Here is a 22,327-nt window from a genome sequence, read left to right as displayed (position 1 = left end):
CAGATTACTATAAAGTGATACCTTAAAGAAGATAGCAGCTACCATAGTCTTTTAATTTCAGTTTCAAACTTCTATTTTACAGATTACAACTGAATCAGCTGGTACTATTTTAGTGTAATATATACAATGATGGCGCGATGTAACATATACAGTTTATGGTATACTAAACTGTGGTAAGTGTATGTATGTTTGCAATTTTTGTCAAATTTGCGTTCCCATGTATTCAGCCATCCACTCTCCTCTTTCCCTCACCACTCCAAATAAGTACTATTCTCAGCTCAGCTCCTTCGCTAGTGTCAGCACCAAAATCAGAGATTCTATGAACAGAAAGGCACAGTGAGGTTAGTTCTCACCCAACTAAATCCCAACACTGAATGCCATCCCTGAGTCACCACTTTATTCCATTTCCTAAAATGGCTACTGATATATAAGTTACTCAGTAAATATTTATGAATGAATGAACTGCCTAATAGCTTAAAAATTCTTTAAGTTAAACATTTGGTGAAATTTAAAATCACCTCAACTGTTTAAAATATTATAAAAGAATACCAGACCAAACTAAGGTAAAACTCTAACAAATAACATTTATTTTTCCTTTACATATATATTTCACAGCCTGAACATCACATTGCCTTCCAAGAAAGGTGCTTTTATGCCATTATATTTTACTATTTACTGCACAGGCATTAAGCATTCTCATTAACATGATGAGACAATTTGCTGGTAAACATTTAAACACACAGACATTGATTTCAATATCTCAACATATTTTTGGTCATAACCAAGGAGGTACATCAGAATATAACAACAATGGCTAATATTTTATAAGCAAATAATATTTAGCTCTGCACTGTTTATACAATAGGCTGTGGTAATAAATAGTATCACCAATCTCATCAACTATTAACTGGCCACAAAAAGCCTAACATTCATTTTAATTGTGATATGAAATGTTCTATTGGTGTAGTTACAACATAGCCTTAAGATGTTGTGGGTGTTTAACCTTAAATACATGAAAGAAAAAGTACTACACTGGACTAAGAAAAGAAAAAATACTAAACTGGTATGTTTTGGTTAACTACAAATACGTCATGTTCACGTATTACATTCCTAACATGAAGGCAAATGTTTAAATAGAAAAACTAGCAGTCCAAAAAATGTGAATGTGCAAGAGGTGAGGAAAACACTGCATTTAAATTTGCACTCATTTGCAAGTTACAGTACTAGCTCAGTTTGAACACTAACAGGAAAAATATTCAGCAGGAAAGAATGGAAATGACCTCTCTCGGCAATGACCTCTCTCGGCAGAGTACTAGTCACTGCACACTGCTCCATTGTTTAGAAAGTGTTTCTGGTAATCTGGAGCTTTTAACACCTATGACTATCCTTCGCTCAACAAAGGAGAGTGCAGGCATGCTTCAATCAGTGGTAAGAACAGGAAGAAAAACCGGAATCAGCAACATTCTCTTCCTTAATTTGGTATAAAGGTCCTTCTCATTATTATAACTTACTAATAATGTTTCCTGAATCAGATTTGCTAAACGCTATAAAGAATAGCTATCCTTCATACAGTATTAGGTTTGATTTTTTTTTTTTAAGTATGTCAGCATGATAAAAGGTACATGCACAATCATTCTACCGACCTGTATGGGCACTACTCAGCATGACACTCAGCTTGAATCAGATTCAAATTCTACACAGAGATTCCCTGTAGTGTTTTCAATGTGTTAACTGCTTGGAAAGCAGAAATGCCTAATAACCATTGCAGTGTGTTTTTTATTTGAAATGTTTATAAAAATAAAGCCCAAATCTTTTAAGTCTATAGAATGTCAAGAATTTGAGTAGGGATGTTAAAAGCACTGGGCAAAACCCTCGTTTTCAGAGTGCCGTCTGCCCCACAGGAGAAGATCCGATTGCCCTGCGTGATGTCAATCTGCATGACTCCAGCCCCAAGGTTTCTGAATATGGACTGTTTAGCATGTTCATTTTTAAATGAATGAATGAGACCATGGCCTGTCAATCTCCAAACCTAGTTTAAAAGAAAAACAGAGTGAAAACAAAAAGTGTAAGTCATTTAAAAAAGAGAGAAAGAGACCAAAAGCAAAAACGTGACCTTCACTTTTATTCTCTTGGCCCAAACAATCTCATTATAGCCCAACTTTCCCAACCACTGACTCTTTCCTAACAGCTTATCTGATTGGAAATAATATTATTCAGATGATTAATTTACTGTCCTAATACTTCACTGTCCCTTCTTTCGAATTTCTCTCTTCCTGTCCTCTTGTAATTTCATATTAACCACAAAAACCCCATTTGTAATTCAATTAAATATTTAAGTTAATTCAAATAATGTTCCTAATGCTAAGCTAGACCCTGGGCAATATAAAAGAACAGCAACATCTCACTTATCGGGAAACCTCACCTCAACTATACAAAATAGAGTTAGGTACTGGGAGCACAGGTGAGGAGAGGGGAGGAAGTGCTGAGAAGCCAAACTAATGTCACCAAAAAATCCATGCATTAGTGAAATTCATACACTTTACTCAAAACAGTCCTTTAAGGCTTTTTCATAACCTGAGCATCTAATGAGGTTGATTATCTGGTTTTCTGGACCATAACAGTTTAGAAAGAACCACATGGAAGGAAGAAACATTCAACAGCTCCACAAAGCTTCACTTTGTGCCTCATTTCAAAGAGCACAGTGGGGTTTTTTGGATTTTTCTTCCCAACCAGTCTTGACAACAGATAAAGACAACACACAGCAGCACATTCCCACTTCTTGTACTAACTTACCTTTATGTTACCTTCGGCTGACCCTGTAGTAAAAAATTCTTCACAGGGATCCAGAGACAGCGCCTTAATGGCTGAATCGTGTGCCTGGAACGTGTGGATCAGCTGCCTCTGCCTGATGTCTAAAATGCAGACATATCCTTTCCTACCTCCAGATATGAGGAGTTGATGTTTTGGTGCATATTGGAGTACCGTGGCACCGTGATCATGGCACGTGAAACCTGAAGAAGGAAAACGAGTCATTTCTCCCAAAATTTCTATCTTGGCAATTCTGATCATATTTAAATGCACATTTAAATAATATAGAAATTACTGATACATTTTTTCATTCTAATTTCTGTAATCATGATCAAAGTATTAAAGAAGATCCAAGCCAATGACAGAAAAAGATATTCTTACCCACAATCTCAATATGAAAACACACATAGGAAGTTTAAACCTTAAGCCCAAACTAACTTATGCTACCGTGTAAGTAGTATGCAGAAGCAAAAATGTAGGGCTTCTCAATGACCAAGCTTCTCAATGACACACTCAGCTACCAATGACAAGTACTTACCCTCACCTAGTTCTTGCCCACATATACGGCCTCATCAAAACTTCACAGATAAGTAACTGAAACTCAAGTAAGTACACCAGTGTGCAAATGACCAGCTACAATTTAAGGAGTTATCCTTCCAAGGATTCTCTGCATTTTAATATGATTATTTCGTAAACGACTATGTGGCAAATCTTTAAAAGATGTTAACAGTTATTCACAGAAAAAAGAATTGTGCAATCAAATAAAATTGGGAAACAACTACAGCTTTCAAAACGCACATCATAGTGAAACACTGAAATCTTCCTGTAAAAAACTCCACCCAGCTTTATTTAACCCAAACTTATTGGGCGGAGCACTCTTTCAGTGCCACTACGTGGAAGAGGGATCCTGAGGACACCGATTTGGGAAATACTAGGTTGATACAAAAGCAAATGCGGTTTTTGCAATTTTTAACCTTTTAAACCACAATCACTTTTGCACCAACCTAATACCATCTTAATTAAACAAGATGAATACTACTTAAATGGCATTGTTCATATTTCTAGCTCTAACTGTAAGGTTAACTTCTACTTTATAGTTAGGTTCAATTCTTTAAAATATGACCTCATTTCTGTTAAGCTCAATGAATACTTTACAACTAACTCCTTAAACAGCCTTGGTAGTAACACCGTACGCCATACCATATTTTCTGAATAGAATACCACTAAAGAGTGCTCCAGGCTAGCTGGGTTTCTATGATCACACATGTACGGATTTACCTCAGCATGGGAGCCAGATACTCTAGCTAACTTTCAGAATTTTGTACATTCCAAATATTTCTCTATTGTCCACCCATGAATAAATACTGACTAGATTCACTGGTTAAAAACCAGGAAAGCATTCCTTCATCGTGTATTAAAAATCACAGACCTTCACTCACCATGAATGAGGCTGTTTCCAGGTGATATCAAAGTGTCCCAGAGGCATACATTTCTTATAAAGAAACAAACAATAAGAAAAATACATCATGAACAATTGCTCTAAGTCCTCACTAGGAGCAAACTGTCTTCAAGTCAAATATCTTACTGAATCTTGTTATGTTTTTTGTTCACTCACATTTATGTACAGCACAGTGGCCAGGCATCCATACAACTTACGAAGTGATCCCCCATCAAGTCCACACATAATTGACACCATATACACAGTTTTACAACATTTTTGGCTATATTCCCTATACTGCACTTCACAGCCCCGGACTATTTTGTAACTACCCATGTGTGCTTCCTAATCCCTTCGCCATTCTCACCCATCTCCCCAACACCCCTCCCATCTACCATCCCCCTCCCATCTAGCAACCATCCATTTGTTCTCTGTGTCTGTAAGTCTATTTCTGATTTGTTTGTTCTAAATTTGCTTATTTCTCATTTTGCTTCTCTGTCAACCTACCTATTGTCATTGGACTGTCCAGATGTGGCAACTAGACTTGAAGAGGTAATAAATGCAAAGTCACTTGTGGCTTTACTGTGGCACTGCCAACTCTATGGAAAACAAAATACAATTGATGTTATCTAAAAATCCAGTAAAATTTGGTACAGTGCACACATAATGCTGCTAATACATGCACGAGCTAAGTACAGTTTTGTAAAACAGTCTAGAACAGTAAGTGATAGTGTGAGAATTAGCTGTCATTTGCATATTATTTGGCTAAAATAAAATAATTTTTTAAAACCTGAAAGGGATGGTAAAAACACGGCATTCAAGGTGTGTTTTTTTTTTGGGTTTTTTTTTTTTAGGATACATAACAAAAAAATAAGATAACAAGTACATGAACTTCATATAATTAAATGGCTTGGTTAAGGGCTCAAGCAAGCAACTTTAGTGCTAATGACCTCAAATACATTTAATAAACTTTAAATAATAATATAAATCATAATAAATAACAACCCAAGGAGGAAAACTCTTGCATACCCATCTAGTCTTGGACTATAGTGTGAAGAACTTAAGTCAAATTAACTTGGTTACCTTCCTTACCACATCTGTGCTCCCTGCCCTCACCCCCAGGTGGAAGACCTTTAACAATTACAAAAACAAGATCAAAAGTGGTCCTGCAAATAATCCAGAGGTTTAAGACTGTCCCAAACAGCTCCTAAGGGTATTCCAGTACCGTGGGAAACCATTCACTGAGCCAGGGATGATTTTTCTTGTTGGATCCACTGGATGAGTAGAAGGTGAGGACCAAAAAGGAAGATGTCAGGGTATTTTAAAATAAAACAGATATTTTTCTGTTTGAAATTATCATGACTGAAGGTAAAGGATAGATTCAATATTCCATTTCTGTAAAGACTTGATGATACAGTCCGTAGTGTACTAATTTAAGAGAAATATCTTGTCCCACATACGTAAGAACACGTGCATAGCCTAGAAAAGAAAATTTAAAAGTATCTGGGAATCTACCTAAACCCTGGAGGTTCAGGACTTTCTATAGAATCAAAATATATGAAGCCAGAAGTTCTTTATAGGATAGCATCATCTTCCACCTCTCCCCCACCAGGTGAAGATATGCTTGCCTGCATTACCAAATGTTTTAATAGGATTTGGATTAATGAATAGGTGGCCTATTGGGATTGGTTATTTTATAACCTAGTAAACAAAATTCTGGAGCAAACTGGAATACAGTTGGCCATCCACATCTACAGATCAAAAATGTTTTAAATGTTACATTGTTGCTTATGTGTACTATGTAGTTAGGCCCGAGATGACTGCATCTGTATGGAACAAGTACAGATTTTTCTTGTCATTATTCCCTAGCAATACAGTATAACAACTATTTACATAGCATTTACATTGTATTAGGTATTATAAGTAATTCAGGGATGATTTAAAGTATACAGAAGGACATACATTGGTTATATACAAATACTACCGTGTTTCCCCGAAAATAAGATCTAGCTGAACCGTCAGCTCTAATGCGTTTTTTGGAGCAAAAATTAATAAAAGACCCGGTATAATATAATATAATACCCAGTCTTATATTAATTTTTGCTCCAAAAGACGCATTAGAGCTGATGGTCCGGCTAGGTCTTATTTTCGGGGGAAAACAGTAAGCCATTTTACATAAGGGGTTTGAGCATCTGCAGATTTTGGTATCCATGGAAGTCCTGGAACCAATCCCCCATGGATACCAAGGGACAACTGTACATGGAACCTATTTGATTCTTAATATAGGTGTCTAAAATCGATTACTACAAAATGCTATCATTAAAAAGAGTTAATTTTCAAAATGGATAAAAGTATAAAAAAATGTATTCTACGGAGGACCACATACAGGGAAAGCCCCTGAAATATTTCAGATTCAATGACTACTCGTCAAGCTGTTTTAGGTCATTTCTGTCTAAAACTAGGACAATGATGGGTACTGAGCTATGGTATAGTTGCTGGATGGAAGTGCCTTTCCCACCAGATCCACCAATGAGATTCACTGTCTGAAACAGACACTTCATAAACAAGTGGCCTCTACACACTCTGGGAATGCTAAGGGATACTTACCATGTAAGGTTTAGGATTTGCTGCAGTTTGATTTACTTGCCAGATACTCAGAAAACCCTCTCCATCAGCAACACCACACTGTTAGAAAGGCAGAGACATTAAACAGAGCTTCTCAGTGTCCATATCAAAGGGAAAAACATTTACGGAAAGCAGTCACTTAGTCCCCACTGAACATTCTGCCTATACCTCTGTTTCTGTTGCTACAGTTCCCAAGAAAGTGCAAGTACTACCAACATCCTGCCCTTTTTAAATGCTTTCCCAGTTCCCCCCATCTTCTGTAGAAGAATTTAGTAAGAACCTGGAAGGTCCTCTCAGGTGCTTTACTGCGATCACAGGCTCCACCAACACACTCGACAGAGCTCTTTACCCTCACAGAGTATTTAGTATCTTTAAGCAGATAATTAATCCATACAAAATTTTGTGGATTTATGCTTTTATTGGGAGACGAGGTGGTATATAAACAGATACAAACAAACTACCTGTTCAGCTCAAAGCCAGGGTCATTGAATTTGCATTTTGATATAGTTTTACTAACCATTTACTCATAAATATCTACACTTATTTTCACATGAATTTAGTAGTAACCCCCAAGAACTAACCTTGTTGCCTTGAGAATTAAAATATAATCTGGTAACTCTTGCATTGCCGGCTTGGCGGAAACAGACAAGTTGCTGAGGTCGTGTCCATTCAAACATTCGTACACTGCCATCCTGAGCACCTGTAAGATCTGAAACACAAAAGACAAAGCAGAAAATAAGAACAGAAAAAGCTAAAGAAAAGAATTCCGATATTTTCCATTCTATAAATCAACTTCAAAATGATGGAGGCCATTTTCAATCCTTGGATCATATATAAAATACTTACAGTATTGATGGACCGGGTGCGAGGTCATTCTCTTAACATTATGTAGATTCCTTTTCATAAGCTTTAAAAGAAGATAATAAAAAATGTATTTTGTACATAACCGAAGGGATCAGGAAGGATATGATTCAGGCCAACTCTAATTCTGATAATATTTATTTTACAACTGGCTTATTACTGAAATAAACTGTTGTGGATTCTCTGAACCACTACACATGCAACACTTGTCTGAACAGGTTGTGGAAGTCCCTTACTGGTGCAGCCCTGGCCTGTGTGGACTGTGAGGATACCAAGCAGCTTCACCTAATAATGAGCATCCCTCCTGAGGACATGCAGGAGTATCTCCAGTCTGCAGAGTAGAACATGAGAATGGGACCCCTTCAACTCCAGTGACTACGTAACAACAATGTTACCATAGACATGAATTCCTCTTGGACTTCGCTTTACCACTTTGTACCTCATGGTTTGCTCATCTGTAAGATGATAATGAGGGATAATAACAGCACCTACCACCTCGGGTTGTTGTGAGAAAAAGCATGCACCTGACAAAAAAACTCACAATATGTTCGCTGTTATTATAACTGGTCACTGCCACTGACCATTAGGATCATTGTTTGTCAAAGTGACTTCAACTTGTTTTTGAGGGTGTCCATATCCAGACACCAAACCTAAAAGTAAGTAACATACCACACTAGCTCCAGTGCTCGTCTGTCCACTGCCCAGCCATGGCAGAGATGAAGGTGGATGCACCTGACTTGCTGAATAGGACGGTGCACTGGGTTGATAAAGAGTTGTAGTGGAACCACGGTAATCAATATCATCTGAACTGTGAAAAACATTCGCGTGTTACTGTGAAAATTGCATTTTCTCAACACAAACTCCAATTACAGAGGCTTCTTAGGAACACACAGGATCACCTTTATTTTTAAAAAAATGAGTAAATATCCATGAGAAAAACTTTGGTACATGTCCTAATCATAGCCAACTTTAGTACCGTTTAACTTTTTCCCTTTAAGCAAAACATAAATTTAGTTGAATGTTGTTCAGGGTAATTTTATTGCTGCACAAGTTGGAACAAATGTTTATTTTGAAGTATTTAACAGAGCTTTTCTTTTTATCATGTATAGAAAAAGGCTATGTATTCTATTCAAGTATAACTATCCCATGTATCAAATTCATACATTTTTAAAGAAATTTGAGTTTAAAGATTTTTTTAAAGTAAGGTACTAATTATCACATAAAAATGTTGAAGTAATTTTTATGATGGACTATATCATATCATATATTACATGGTTATATCTACTCTGAAGTGTGATACTGATATCTAGTTATGTTATATACTGACAAAATAGAAAATTCAACAGAACAGAGACAGACGTTATTCAAGGCACCATTCCCAAGCATATAACAATTTTAAGAGTCTGGAGAAAAGCAAGAGGGAGGACAAATGTGGAGGAGAAACCCCAATAAAGGGAAGTGTTGCAAAAACACTCTTGGTACAGTGTCTATAGCTTTACTGAAAAGCAAAGTTGTCTATATTTTTATCTGTAGAAAAGCTATGCTTATAAGGAGATAAGAAGAAACACTGGAAATTACTCAGTAAATGTGACTCATCAATCAGTCTAATATAAATTAATTTTAATTAATTAATATACATTTGTGTATACTGCTTTTTGCTTTAATTATCCAGATCAAATGAATTTACTTAATATTGTGTAATTCCTGACATTTCTTTGGAGTTAAATGTCAAAATCGCAGTTGTCAGCATTAGACTTTGGTGTTGAGGATTATGCTGACTCAAACACTAGTTCAAGGTCTAATGAAGAAGTATGAGTAGTTTGTTCATGGTGTAAACAGAGCCTTTTATTGGCAGCTAAGCCAATTATATTTGTCTCCTATCCAAATGAAGGGAGAAAGATACAAATGTACTTTTCAAGATAATTCAAAATCATGTGCCTAACCAAAAGGGTTCCTTTTGAGGAAAACTACATTTAAAATTATCTACATAAGATATTAACCTTTTGGATTCTCTGTCATATTCTTCTCCAATCCACATATATGATTGACAGGCCAGCAGAGAAGTAACATCGAGTTCTTGTACATCATGTGTTGAAGCCAAAACAATTTCATTACAGTTTGCCTGTAAAGCAAAGGCGGAATCAATAATTTAAGCAATTTCACTAAAAAAAATGAAATTATAATGACTAAAGCTTTTACCTTATTAATGGAAAATGCCATGATCATATCTGATTCCTTATGAATGATTTTTGCCTTTCCACCTGGATAGCCCAGATCAGCTTCAACCTACAAAACATTTGTCAGCAGCTTTAGTTGTTGCAGCATAGCTCCATGCAGAAATCTGTACACTCCACAAAATTAAGGAAGGATAAGAAGAAAATGTAGCAGCAGCAAGTAAAAAGGTAATTTTTAGCATGTTGAAAATTAGCTTTGGAATTATCTTAAATTCTCTGATGCCCTGTAATCACCCCAATTATAAATATTCCATTGTGATTATAGGACACTGATTAACTGGCATAAAAGATAGCTAACACAGTTTTCATTAGTAATTATGACAGTAATGTGTCTTATCTCTTCCAAAAGTGTATAAAGATACTGCAGTAGGAATGTGTATGCATAAGAGGTACAGAGTGGAAGAAAAAGACGTAGACAAAGGAGTCACATACGAAATGAAACATTTTTAAATAAGGGTGGTGAGATAGGAATAAGGAGAAGTTGGAAAGAAGAACAGTTAGAAAAGAATGAAGGAGATTGATGAGAGGAAGGTATAGTGGATTAAGTCAAAGATGATGGGAAGGAAAGAAGAGGCAGAATCAAGAAGGAAGAAAGTTAAAAAAAAATTATGCTTAAGAACAAATTGGAAAAAGTGACAGAAACAGAGATGAACAAGAAAAAGAAGAACCAGTGGCAGGAAGAGGAAGCAAGTCATACCCAGCGTCTCCTACTCTATGTCACTGAGGCTTATGGGAGAGATGAGTATTCTTACTAGTTAGCCAGCTGGGGAAGTCATGGTTAGTATTAGAGATAAGGGGTTAGCTCCCTGAACTTTAAAGAATGAGCTAAATACAAGAACTTGGAATACTACCTTGATGTGGTAATCTTCTGCTACGTAGTTTTGTTTGACCTGTTCCACATGTTCTTCTACAGACTAAATACACCACACCATCACAAACACAAAACACATGCATGAAACAAAATTATAAACAGAATGAAAAATTTCAAACTGAAATGGTGAAGATAGTAAAAATGAATTTGCAAGGCTTCCTTTTAAAAACACAAAATCAAGAAAGAAATTAAACTGAGTAAAACATGATGTAATCAGATAAACACAACACAAAGCAAACCAGGCAAAATAAAAGTTAATGTGACTATTATACAAAACCTATTTCAAAATAAAAATTAGATATTTGTACATCCGTTACACAAAAATAAAACCTATATGCATAAGCAGATGCATTCTATACTATATAGATTCCTATCTTATAGGGGTTTAGTGCAAATACAAATTGAAACTACTTATCTCTAAACCCAGACTGAAAGTACTGATAATTATTTCACTCTTATTCATAAGAAATATATCCATGAAGAGAGAGTCAGGGATTAAAATTCACAAAAACCATTTACTATAATCATATGATTTTTCTCCTTATAAATAAACAAATATTTAACAAAATGAGGCATGGAGGCAATAACACAAATAACTTGCTTCTGGTTGATGAAGGGTCGTTAGGGATGGTTACAATCAGCAGTAATATTTCTGCTCTGCTGTGGAAACCTCTAAAGGTTGGATCAGAGCAATCCACTCCTCGTGAAGTGGCTGCTTCACTTAAAGCCAAAAGGGCCAAACTCTCTGACCAGGCCTTCAGCGACCGCCCCAGGGCTGCTACAGCTGACAGTCAAGGAATGGTAAATGTGTGCAGGGGCCAATTCAGCAAAAGCCCAAGTGCTAACGAACTTACTTGCTTTTAATCAAGTAGCTGAGTTTGCCACATTTATCAAGTTCACAAAAACTTGTTTTGTGGAATATTCTTGTTTAATATATTCGGTGAGTAAAAATTTCTTATGAATACATCTAAAATTTCAGCATTTCTCAGGAGAATTTTTATTACGTCATTTTTTTAATTAGCTAACATCTTAGCACTTTTAGGATTAGTTTGCTAGCTTTACTAATTAATTTACTGAATTTGCTAAATTTATTGATCATCAAAATCCTATTTAATAATTTAAAAAGATAAAACTCTCCCTGTATGAGTCATTTTAATAATGTTGCACATTTCTGAACTTAGTGACCAGTTTTTGTCTTAACAGCTTTAACATTTTTTTCCTTAATGAAAACAATTTTTCAGCACATCTATGCTATTCAATACAGTAGCCACTAAGCATATGTGGCTATTTAAACAAAATTAAAAATTCAGTCCCTCAGTCACACTAGCCACATTTCAAATGCTCGATAATCACATGTGTCTGTCTGGTAACTACTGTATTATACAGAATAGATAAAATTTCCATTATCACAGAAAGTTCTATTTCACAGCACTGGACAAGATAATCATTTCATTCAACAATTTAAAATTCAAAAGGTACAAAAGGGTACATGATAAAAATTTTTCCTCCTGTCCCAACTCCCAGGCATGTATTTCCCTTCCCTGGAGCCAACCAATGCTTACAGAGCATTTTAAGAAAGGTTCTATTTATCTCTATCCCACATCTCTCTGTTCATGGAGACCCTCTGCTGGTAGAAAAATATCAGAGAACACACAGCTTGGCTGCTGATGCCAAGAGCACAGAGACTGAGGGGCATAAAGAAGAGAGAGAGGGGTGGAATGAGGCATAGGCTTAGTAAGGAAGAAGGAAACCCAAGAGGAGAGAACAGAACCTGAAGAGCAAGACAAGGGTCTGAGGGTCCAAGCAATCTAGACACCCGGCTCCCCACAGCAGGCTGAGGCTCTGACAGTCCTATACAATCCAACTGCTACAACCTTATGAATAGTTAAAGCATATTTTCAATAAATCATTATGTTTCATAATTTGAAGAACTAAACACTCAGGAAATTGATCCTTTAATGAACTGGCTTTCTGTAGATAACAGAGACTTAATTGAATAAGTATCTTTTATTTTAAATCTATTTTTAAGATTTCTGTATCTTATTTTACGGCATATGGATTCAGCATCACTACAGGAAATGCTGTAAACAGTGGGTTAAATGAAAAAGGAAATTAATTTGGCTCTATGAGTCCTCTAACAAACCCCACACCAATAACTTCAATGCCATCAGGGTCTTTTGTATGTTATCAAAAAAAGCTTAGATGACTTTTTTTAGATGATCTCTATAGTTCAATCCCCTAATTCCTCATTTAAGTACATAATTTTTAAATCCATACGGACAATAAATGACTGTTCACAGGGCTGATCACAATTACCATAGAGGTAAATGGATGACTAGTGAAAGGAATGAATTCAGTAGGTTCTGCTGCCCTAGGTATGGGGGAAAACTGAGAAGCAGTTCTATATTTTACCTTGCAACAACTGAATCATGTAGACTGTCCCTCTTGGTTTTCACTTACCTAGGTGAAATATAATTCATTTTTCTTTTCTCATAAATTTTGTTTGCCAAATCTTGAACCACATCTGACACTGTACTGAGTACACTCTCCAAACTGTCCATTACCTCATTAAATGGCCAAATGAACTAAAAATGCTCTTATAAAACATCTATATACCCCTCATTTTATAAGGAAAAGATCCTTATAAATTATAGAATTTAAATTCTACACTGCAGTCTCCCAAATTCCTGATTCTTGTTAAATCCTGAGTGGTATTACATTACTACTTTATATTTAGGTTAAAAATCACCGTGCAATGCAGAACCTGTGCCTCACTCTGATCTTACTTCATCATGTATTTAGTATTTCTGTAGTCATTCTCTCACAAAATTATCCTGAATTTGCTGCTACTAAAGTTTATCCTGTTCATTTCTAAATCCTAAATAAATAACATGCTTTTAAAGGGCTACATTGTATTTTCAATTAAATGATATACAGAGATCATAATATAGAGTATACTCATTTACATATTACATTCCCACACCATCCGTCACAATCTTTATAACATGTAAAAGCCCAAAGGGAAACACTATAAAGGAAGTAGCAACTCTCACTTAAGTATATATGATTTATCAAGGGACCTATGTCATTTCATTGTTATGAAATAAAAATTATAAGTGTTTATCTTAAAAGAAATTTACTGTAGTTTGGTAAACTATTACCTATGATGTATGAAAGATACTAAATTCCAACAAAAAGTAAATTTCAAAATAAATTAAGCACAGACTTCATTAAAAATACTAAAGAAAACTAAACAAAAATTACAACAGAATTATTTTTTTTCAAAATACCTCACTCTGCTTTCTTTTCTTCGTGAAAATATATCTAATAAACGTCTCTTGAAGAACTTCTTGTTTAACAAGGAAATGCCAAAGTCGTTTGACTGGAAGTGCAGAGGAATCCCTGGATCTATTAAAACAATCAACACATCACACTCTTTTAGTCTATAGAAAATGTGTTTAATATTTGCAGATGCCTTTGTTAAAAACCTCCATTACCTACTGCAAAGAAGATACATTAGGCTCAACAAAATTTTACACTTTATTTCACTTTTAATTTTTAGTTTTCTAAAAAGAAATCATCCCTTCACCTAGCAATTAATTCTCTAATTACAGGTTCTCTGAATGAACAGATTGAGCTGAGAGTCAAATGAATCTCTTATTATTTTTAAATTATACTTTAGGTTGGTTAAAGCCTACTATCACCAATGAAGATAAAGACATAGATTTCATTTTGAACATCCTAACAACCTCAAAAGCCCTGCTCTTTCAAGCTTAGGAGCAAACATGGCCCGCTGCCTCAAAAGAAAAAAAGGGGGCCCCCGATGAACAGGTAGAAGATCAAACCATCAATGAAAAACAATGTATTTACTGTTAAATTACTGTTTGCAAATGTAAATAAAAAGGTCAGTAACACCTGTTTGCATATGTAGATTATCTCAAAAAATTTCTCTAAGAGTTCTTTAAATAACAAAAAAAAAAAAACACAAAAAAAGGTTTTTTTCCTGATTATAAAAGTAATGTCTATTGAATTATAGGTAATGCTGGGAAAAATAATTTTCTAAGCAAATTTCTGATGTTTTCCTTAGCATATACAACTAGAAGTAGGATTGCAGATTCAAAGTTATGAATATTTTGAAGGCTCTTGGCATATTTTAACAAAATGTCTTCCAGAAAGGTTAAATGAAGCATTATACAAGCATTCTTACTTGAATGGAGTATTTTCAGGTTCTAACATTGCTTTATTTCGAAGAATAGCTGGTCCAGCTCCTACTGAAAGGTCAGTTGGATATGTGTTGATATAGTTAGGGGGTGGACCTTCAAACTGATCCATTTTCTCTTGCAAGATGTGTTCCCAATTCTCCAAGTTTTTAATCACAGCAATACCTAATGGTGATGTTACAGGCAACTCTAAAAAGTGGTAGAATATGTTATTTTACTTTGATAAAAAATGTAGATCATCATTCCCATATTGATAAAATCTAGTTTTATAGCCGTAACTTCTGAAAATGTTAATCTAGTATCACTTGGATTCTTAATACTTTCAACAAAGCAGAAGGTCAGCTCTCTAAAATGAGTTGAAAAAATGTCTAGTTTTTGTTTTTTCCTTCAACCTTCTGGTCGATAGTGATTTTTGCTATGTATTAAAACCATAGACTGGAGCCTAAAATAAACAAGGCCTCTTAAATCTCCAATGCAGTATATTTTTTTTAGTACCAAATGCCCTTTCACATGGATTTTGTAAAGAAAAACTTGATGGTAATTTATTATATTTATTAACATTAAATTTTCAAATTCCAAACTTACCAGAGAATTCTACTCCAGCAATGGGAAAGAAATTCTTGACATTGTGAAGTACTAGCTTAACCATTGCTAAATGCAGAAGAGACCAGCTGTTCAAAGGGGGACACAAAAAAAAAATTCTCCTCAATAGAAAAATAAAATCATGAGAGAGGCATAGTAGTGATCCCTGTCAGTTGTTTAGCCCAATCTCCTACCCAGAAAAAAAGCTATTTTTTTTCTAATAGCTTAATATGTTTTAAAAAAAGGCACTTCTGTATTCTTTGAAAATAAAAGATATACAACAATATATTACACTTACAATATCTGGAAATTACCTGATGAAAAAAGATTTACTACACAGTCACGGGGAATCTAAAAACACATCAGCAAATTAATGTAAGTTCTAACAGCGCAGTAAATTACATATTTTTCCTCACTAAAAATGTTTGTGTTTGCACTCTGTATGTAAATTATTCTTGAAAACCAGATGTGAAATACTCTGTCTGGAAATTTACCTCAAAGGTACAGAATTCCTACTCTGAAAACGTAAGTCAGTTCTTATGTAAATTTGTGATAATATACTTAAAATTAGTAATATAAGGATTTTCTACAAAAGAAATGGCAAAAAAAAAAAGAAGAAGAAGAAGAAGAAGAAGAAGAAGAAGAAGAAAATCCTTATTTACCTATAGGAATTTGGATCTTGGTGCTCCTGTATTTGTGTGTCTGAAAAAAAAGCATCATCTTCTTCTTCATCACTATGAATGCTTTCGTCAGAATCATATATAACACCACTATCAGACAAAGGAAGAAATGGCTGCAATAAAAAGTAAAGTTATTTTTTAAATGTATAATTGGGTTCTTTTTGTCCTAACTTAACATTGAGAGGAGGCATGATGGGAGATGTATTCCCTCATGTGCACTCACAGCAAGGTGACAACAGTGGTAACACATGTAAAGAGGCAAACATGTTAATAGAAGGAAGGTGATGAGCTCAGAAAAACAAAGTGCTGAAAAGCAAGTGATGTAGCCCACGTGGTCAGAACTGACACTATAATGGATCTAGTCACCATGAGTATTCTGATCCCGAAAATAGAATGTGTCATAAGGCCTCACCATGGCCTGATAAATCCCCCAAATATCTATCCATCTACTTCTGCCCTAATTCCATGCTGACCAAGGGAACTACTGATAAGCAGATGAAGGGAACTTAGAAGGTAGATACAAGTATTCCAGTCACCAGAAAAGGATGACACTGATTACATGTTAATAAACTGACTTCTAATTTATACCTAAATCCCACATGATTGTAATTTGTGTAATCCATATCAAGTACTTGATCATCCCTGAATGACTATTTAGTTTCTAGACTTGAGAGAACAAATGTCTAAGCTATGGTTAATCAATCCAGAAGCTGCCCCATCATTCTTCTGTGATGCATGTACAAGAGTTAATAAAACAGACACACTTAAAACTTGCATTCCTCATACCCCTTACCTTTGCAACAAAATAATCCCACATACTAAGTTCAGGAGGAATAAATTTTTCTTTGTAAGATGGTCTTTCTGTAGGCACTGGTGGTGGGGTAGCATCTTTTACAGGCCTTCCAGGGACCAGCATTCGCATGTTAAATCGCCTACGGTGTTTATCTATGTCTTCAGAAGGAACAAGAGGTGCTAAATAGATAGAAGAAAGAAATTAGCATTTATTTTCCATTACTAACTCAAAGAGTTAACCTTTCTTTTCATCCTATTCTTGCCATGGTTTAGTCCATACCAAATTACTTACATCTGTGCTTCTAAACACTTCTAGTTACTGCATCAGTTTTCCAGCCATCATGGCAAAGATGCAGGTGAGGACAGAGCATAAAAGAATATGTGGCCATGAAGCAGTCTTTGTGCTATACAGAAAAGGATGAAAGTAATTCTAGGTACAATGCACTAAATAAATGGTATATTCAATAAGTCATAAGGAGAGTGCTGATTGATTATTTATGTTGTTCAAGAAAGATTCATTGAATATGGAGAATATAAAACATGCCTTAAAAGAAATGCAGAAGCTCAGTGTGAAAAGAGAAAGGGACAATGGACACAAATGATCACAGATTTCGGTTAATGAGGAGTACATTACTTTTGCTAGACAGGCAGCAGGGAGGGCACTACTGACAACAATCTAGAGTTAGGCCAGGAAGAGCTTGTGAATGTGAGGCTGGGGCTTATCCTATGGGTATTCTCATGAAAGCATCTTGAGCTAGTCACATGATGAAGCCTGATGTGCTTGGTCAGTTAGAGAGGCAGATAGACGAAGATGACATAAGGGCCTGAACTAGTATGGCGGGTGGTGAAGTCTGAGAGGAGGGTTAGATACAAGGAATACATGAAAGAAATATCAAAAGGATTCAGGCACTCATTGGATATGGGATGGCCAGAGAGTAGAGGACAACCGCTCCGCTCCTCAAGTCCCCCATCACAGAAAATGACAACTCGATCTCAACTCCTTTCTCCCATACCCCACACAATTCACAATCTATCAGCAATAACCTCAAATTATATTCAGAATATGACCACTTTTCTTTCTGCCCATGACTACCACAGTAAGCTAAATCACCTTTAATTTTTTTTTCTAATTGAGGTGAACTGTACATAAAATTAATCATTTTAAAGTATACAATCAGTGGCAGTTAGTACATTCACACGGTTGTGCAACCACCATCTCTATCTAGTTCCAAAGCATGCTCATCACCCCAAAGGAAAACCCCATATCCATTAAGCAGTCACTCCCCATTCCTCCCTCCCTCTAGCCCCTGACAACCAACAATCTGCTTTCTGTCTCTATGGATTATCTATTCTGGTATTTCAAATAAATAGAATCATACAATATGTGACTTCTCTGTCTGGCTTCTTTCACTTAGCATATTTTTGAGGTTCATGCTGGTTGTAGCATGTATTCATTCCTTTTTATGGCTGAGTAACACTCATTTACATATGTATACCACATTTTGTTTACCCATTCTTTTTTCTATTTAACCCATTCACTTGATGATTGACATTGAGGTTAATTCCAGTTTGGAGCTATTATGATTAAAGCTGTGTACAAATTTATTTACAAGTCTCTGTGTGAATCTATGTTTCATTTCTTCTATGTAATTAATTAAAAGTGGAATTGTTGGGACACGGGGTAAGTGGGTCACATGGTAAATTTATAAGAAACTGTCAAATTGTTTTCCAAAATGGTTATACATTCCCACAGGTGGGAGTTCCATTGCCAACACTTGTATTGCCACTCTTTTTCTCCCCAGTTTTATTGAGAAATAATTGCCATACATCACTGTATAAGTTTAAGGTATACAGCATGATGGTCTGATTTATATATAATATGAAATAATTAAATCCATTCATTCTTCATGGTAACCCACAATTATTTTTTAAGTAGACTATTACAACAGTCTCCCACCCAGGCTCCTTACCTTTATTCTTGTTGCGGTCTACACTCCACACAGCAGCTAGAGTGGGTCTTTTAAAAACTTAAATCAGATTATGTCATTCGTCCACTTAAAACCCTCCAGTAGTTTCCTGTCTTTCTTTAGAACAACAATTAAAGTCTTTATCATAACCCATCAAACTAAGTGACCTTGCCCCCAGAAATTTAGCTTACTTATCTCTGACCACACTCCGTGGCTCATGATGGCCATTCTGACCTTCTTTGCAGTTCCTGGAAAAGGCCAAGTTCAGTCCTACCTCATGACATTTGCCCTCATTGCTCCATGTTCCTGGAATGCTCTGCACGCTGTGATCCCTGACTTCCCTGACTCTGTTCAAGTGCTATCTAATCAGAAATGTGTCTTCTGACCACCCTAACTAAACTGTCCCCATCCCCTTTGCCTCATCACTCTCCACTTACTGTATTTTGCCGTGTATAATGCACATTTTGCCCAAATTCGTGAGGGAAAAATAAGGATGTGCATTATACATGGGTAGTACTAATTCCATATCTATATAAATGTTTCTAATTCTTTTATTTATACTTATGAGTTAAAAGTGTAACTCTAGAAATTAATAACGATATCCGTATGTAAAATAATACCCTGGAATATGATCATCAGTTTTGTTGAACTTAGGATGAACTTGCAACGAAAGTAATTTCAGCCAAAGAGTCAATGAAATGAAACGAAGAGTGATGTATTGTTGTCCACAGAGTAAGTGACTCTGACTTATAAAACAGGTGATGCTGACTTTATTACCACAGGGTGAACAGCGTGACATTTCTCTTCATACACTTTAGGACGGAGCTAGCAAGCGAGCTGATAGTTTTACAAAAATTATTGGAAAATCCCTTGGAAAATTAAAATGAAAGATTTTTTCCCTGAGAGTTTGGGCCAAAAACATGGGTGATTATTATACACAGCAGCACATTATACATGAGAAAATACGGTACTCTGCTTTATTTTTATCAGAGTTCTTATCATACCTGAAATATTTTTACTTGTTAATTTTACCTCCACTGGATGTAATAAGCTTCATGAAGGTAAGGGATTTGTCTGTTTTGTTAACTCCACATCTCCAAAGTCTAGAACACTGCCTGGCAGATAGTAGGTGTTAAGTGAATGCAAACACAAATGTGTACTCAGAGATTTTTAAGCATGGATGACTGGACTGAATGAATTACCATGAAAAAAAATAATAGAAAATTCAGGAAGAGAAGAAGTGATTTGGAGAGAAAATTCTTAAGTTTAAAGTAGACTATTACTATTTAGGAGGATAAAGATTAAGTAAGAATCCACATATAATGAGAGCTGGAGAGATGTCCTCCCTTACTTTGACTTACATAGTAACCTATTCATTTAATTCAACCTTTGGCAGTAAGGACACAGATTAGAACTTGTGTCATTTAAACTGTGCCACTGATTGCTCATCTGTAATATGTATGTCAGCACCAAGATGGAAAGCTTTCCTATGTCATAAGTCTATATCTCACCATATCCTACCATCTTAAAAAGTGGGATGAAAAATATACTGTAGTCCAGAAAGGAAGAAAAAAACATGCAGAAAATGGAATAAACAAAACAGGTGCATGAGTGGAACAGCTATCTTGTACATGACCATAAACTTAATCTGAAGCCAAATGCCGGTATGCTCTGTAAAGATTATGAGGATTTATTTTAATCTTCTTTATCTGATTAAAAACTATCCTTTTTCCATGACCTCATTCCTTAACATTGTCTCCTCACTTATCTTTACCTTTCTCCTATTTCTTTTTTATCCTCCTTAAATTTGTCCTGGTATTAAAAAACGTTAAATTGAAATTACTGCACATTCCTTATTCTAACATGAGTCTAATTATATACTATCCTAACAAGAGTGATTATACTTTAAACATCACTGATTTTCACAATAAAAATTCTTAAAACATTAAAAAATCTTTTACTTAAACATTGGAAATCACTTATATTTACATATATTAATCTTACCTGAAATGCTTTCTGATTGTCTTTGAGGTTTCACAACAAGTTTCACACCCCCTCCAAAAACAGCAGCCCACATTCGATTATTTAATGGGTGGGCTGCAAGTCTAAACAATTCATTGGAGGAATTTGTGGCAAGAGCATGTATCAATAAACTTAAGTAAACAGCAACAATAGCTTCACACAACAAAATGTTCAATTTTGGCTGGTCTTCATCTTGGGCTGAACTCAAGAGATTAATAAGTGAGCTCACACCTGTAAGGGTATATAATATCATGAGAACTATATCAGCATAAAGCTCCAGAAGGAAAAAAAAATCCAAATTCTCAATTTAACCAAATTATTTATCTATATTATACGAAAAACATTATTTCCATAATTTGAGCAATAAAAAAAATAATGATAGGAAAACGGGTTATAGCCTACAAAACAAGAATCCATTAGTCTATATAGCGATATAAGGAAAGAAAGAAGAAATAATTTAAAGGGGAGAAAGGAAAGCTCTTTCTTACAATCAATGTCAGTACAATTTCAACTAATAAAATAGAAGGAATGACAGAACAGTAATCGCCACATTAATATCTGATTCAGGCAACAATCATCACTGGATGCTAGAATTAGTGTGTAAAACTATATTTTACACACTCTCAAACTGTCTCTTCAAAACATATTCATTAATTGCAAAGGAAAAAGCAGTAACTTTACAAAGGAGAAATCTGACAGAAATCACTTTACCAAGTGATCAAAGTGAATAGCACCAGTAATGGGACCAAAAGACACCATATGCCCCTTGATATTTTGCACTGAGCAGGGCACAATATCTCTTTTGTGGTATTCCTGCCAAAAATACATAACCTGAATCTAAAATTAAGAAAATATCAGAAAAACCCAAATTGAGGGACATTCTAAAAGGTAATTAGCTAGTACTCTTCAAAAGTGTCAAAGTCATGAGAGACAAAGAATGAGGAACTACTCCATATTAGAGGAGACTAATGAGCAATTACAACTAAATGTTATATGGACCAGAAAAAAAGACGTAAGTGGTACAATTGGTGAAATTTGAAAAAGATCTACGGATTAGAGAACAGTATTATATCAATATTAAGATGCTGAATTTGATAACTGTGCTATGGTTATATACAAGAGAATGTCTGTCTTTAGGAAAGACACATTGATACATTTAGATTTAAAAGGGCATCTTGTCTGCAACTTTCAAATATTTCAGAAAACAATACACATATATATATACAT

At 35.2% G+C, this 22,327-nt stretch overlaps 1 protein-coding gene across 10 annotated transcripts in view; it reads right to left on the bottom strand.

Annotated features, from left to right (window-relative positions):
* Window positions 1-554: 554 nt before the first annotated feature.
* Window positions 555-22,327, bottom strand: part of DMXL2 (Dmx like 2) — a 124,748-nt gene continuing 102,975 nt past the window's right edge. For 6 of the 10 annotated variants that reach the window (XM_033107092.1, XM_033107093.1, XM_033107094.1 and 3 more), the window contains exons 28-44: window positions 21,083-21,331; window positions 17,113-17,291; window positions 16,302-16,432; window positions 15,643-15,728; window positions 15,045-15,246; window positions 14,128-14,245; window positions 10,818-10,880; window positions 9,932-10,018; window positions 9,733-9,854; window positions 8,402-8,540; window positions 7,718-7,778; window positions 7,453-7,580; window positions 6,854-6,931; window positions 4,754-4,845; window positions 4,248-4,300; window positions 2,794-3,011; window positions 555-2,029 (exon numbers count right to left, since the gene is read on the bottom strand). In XM_033107092.1, coding sequence (XP_032962983.1) covers window positions 1,820-2,029; window positions 2,794-3,011; window positions 4,248-4,300; window positions 4,754-4,845; window positions 6,854-6,931; window positions 7,453-7,580; window positions 7,718-7,778; window positions 8,402-8,540; window positions 9,733-9,854; window positions 9,932-10,018; window positions 10,818-10,880; window positions 14,128-14,245; window positions 15,045-15,246; window positions 15,643-15,728; window positions 16,302-16,432; window positions 17,113-17,291; window positions 21,083-21,331 — 2,216 coding nt within the window. In that variant the 3' untranslated portion in view covers window positions 555-1,819. The remainder of the gene's footprint in view (window positions 2,030-2,793; window positions 3,012-4,247; window positions 4,301-4,753; window positions 4,846-6,853; window positions 6,932-7,452; window positions 7,581-7,717; window positions 7,779-8,401; window positions 8,541-9,732; window positions 9,855-9,931; window positions 10,019-10,817; window positions 10,881-14,127; window positions 14,246-15,044; window positions 15,247-15,642; window positions 15,729-16,301; window positions 16,433-17,112; window positions 17,292-21,082; window positions 21,332-22,327) is intronic. The other 4 variants (XM_033107098.1, XM_033107100.1, XM_033107101.1 and 1 more) reach the window with 1 other exon arrangement.

This window comes from Rhinolophus ferrumequinum, chromosome 6 (assembly GCF_004115265.2).
Source record: "Rhinolophus ferrumequinum isolate MPI-CBG mRhiFer1 chromosome 6, mRhiFer1_v1.p, whole genome shotgun sequence".
Lineage (NCBI taxonomy): Eukaryota > Metazoa > Chordata > Mammalia > Chiroptera > Rhinolophidae > Rhinolophus > Rhinolophus ferrumequinum.
This window is presented reverse-complemented; position numbering and strand designations above follow the sequence as displayed.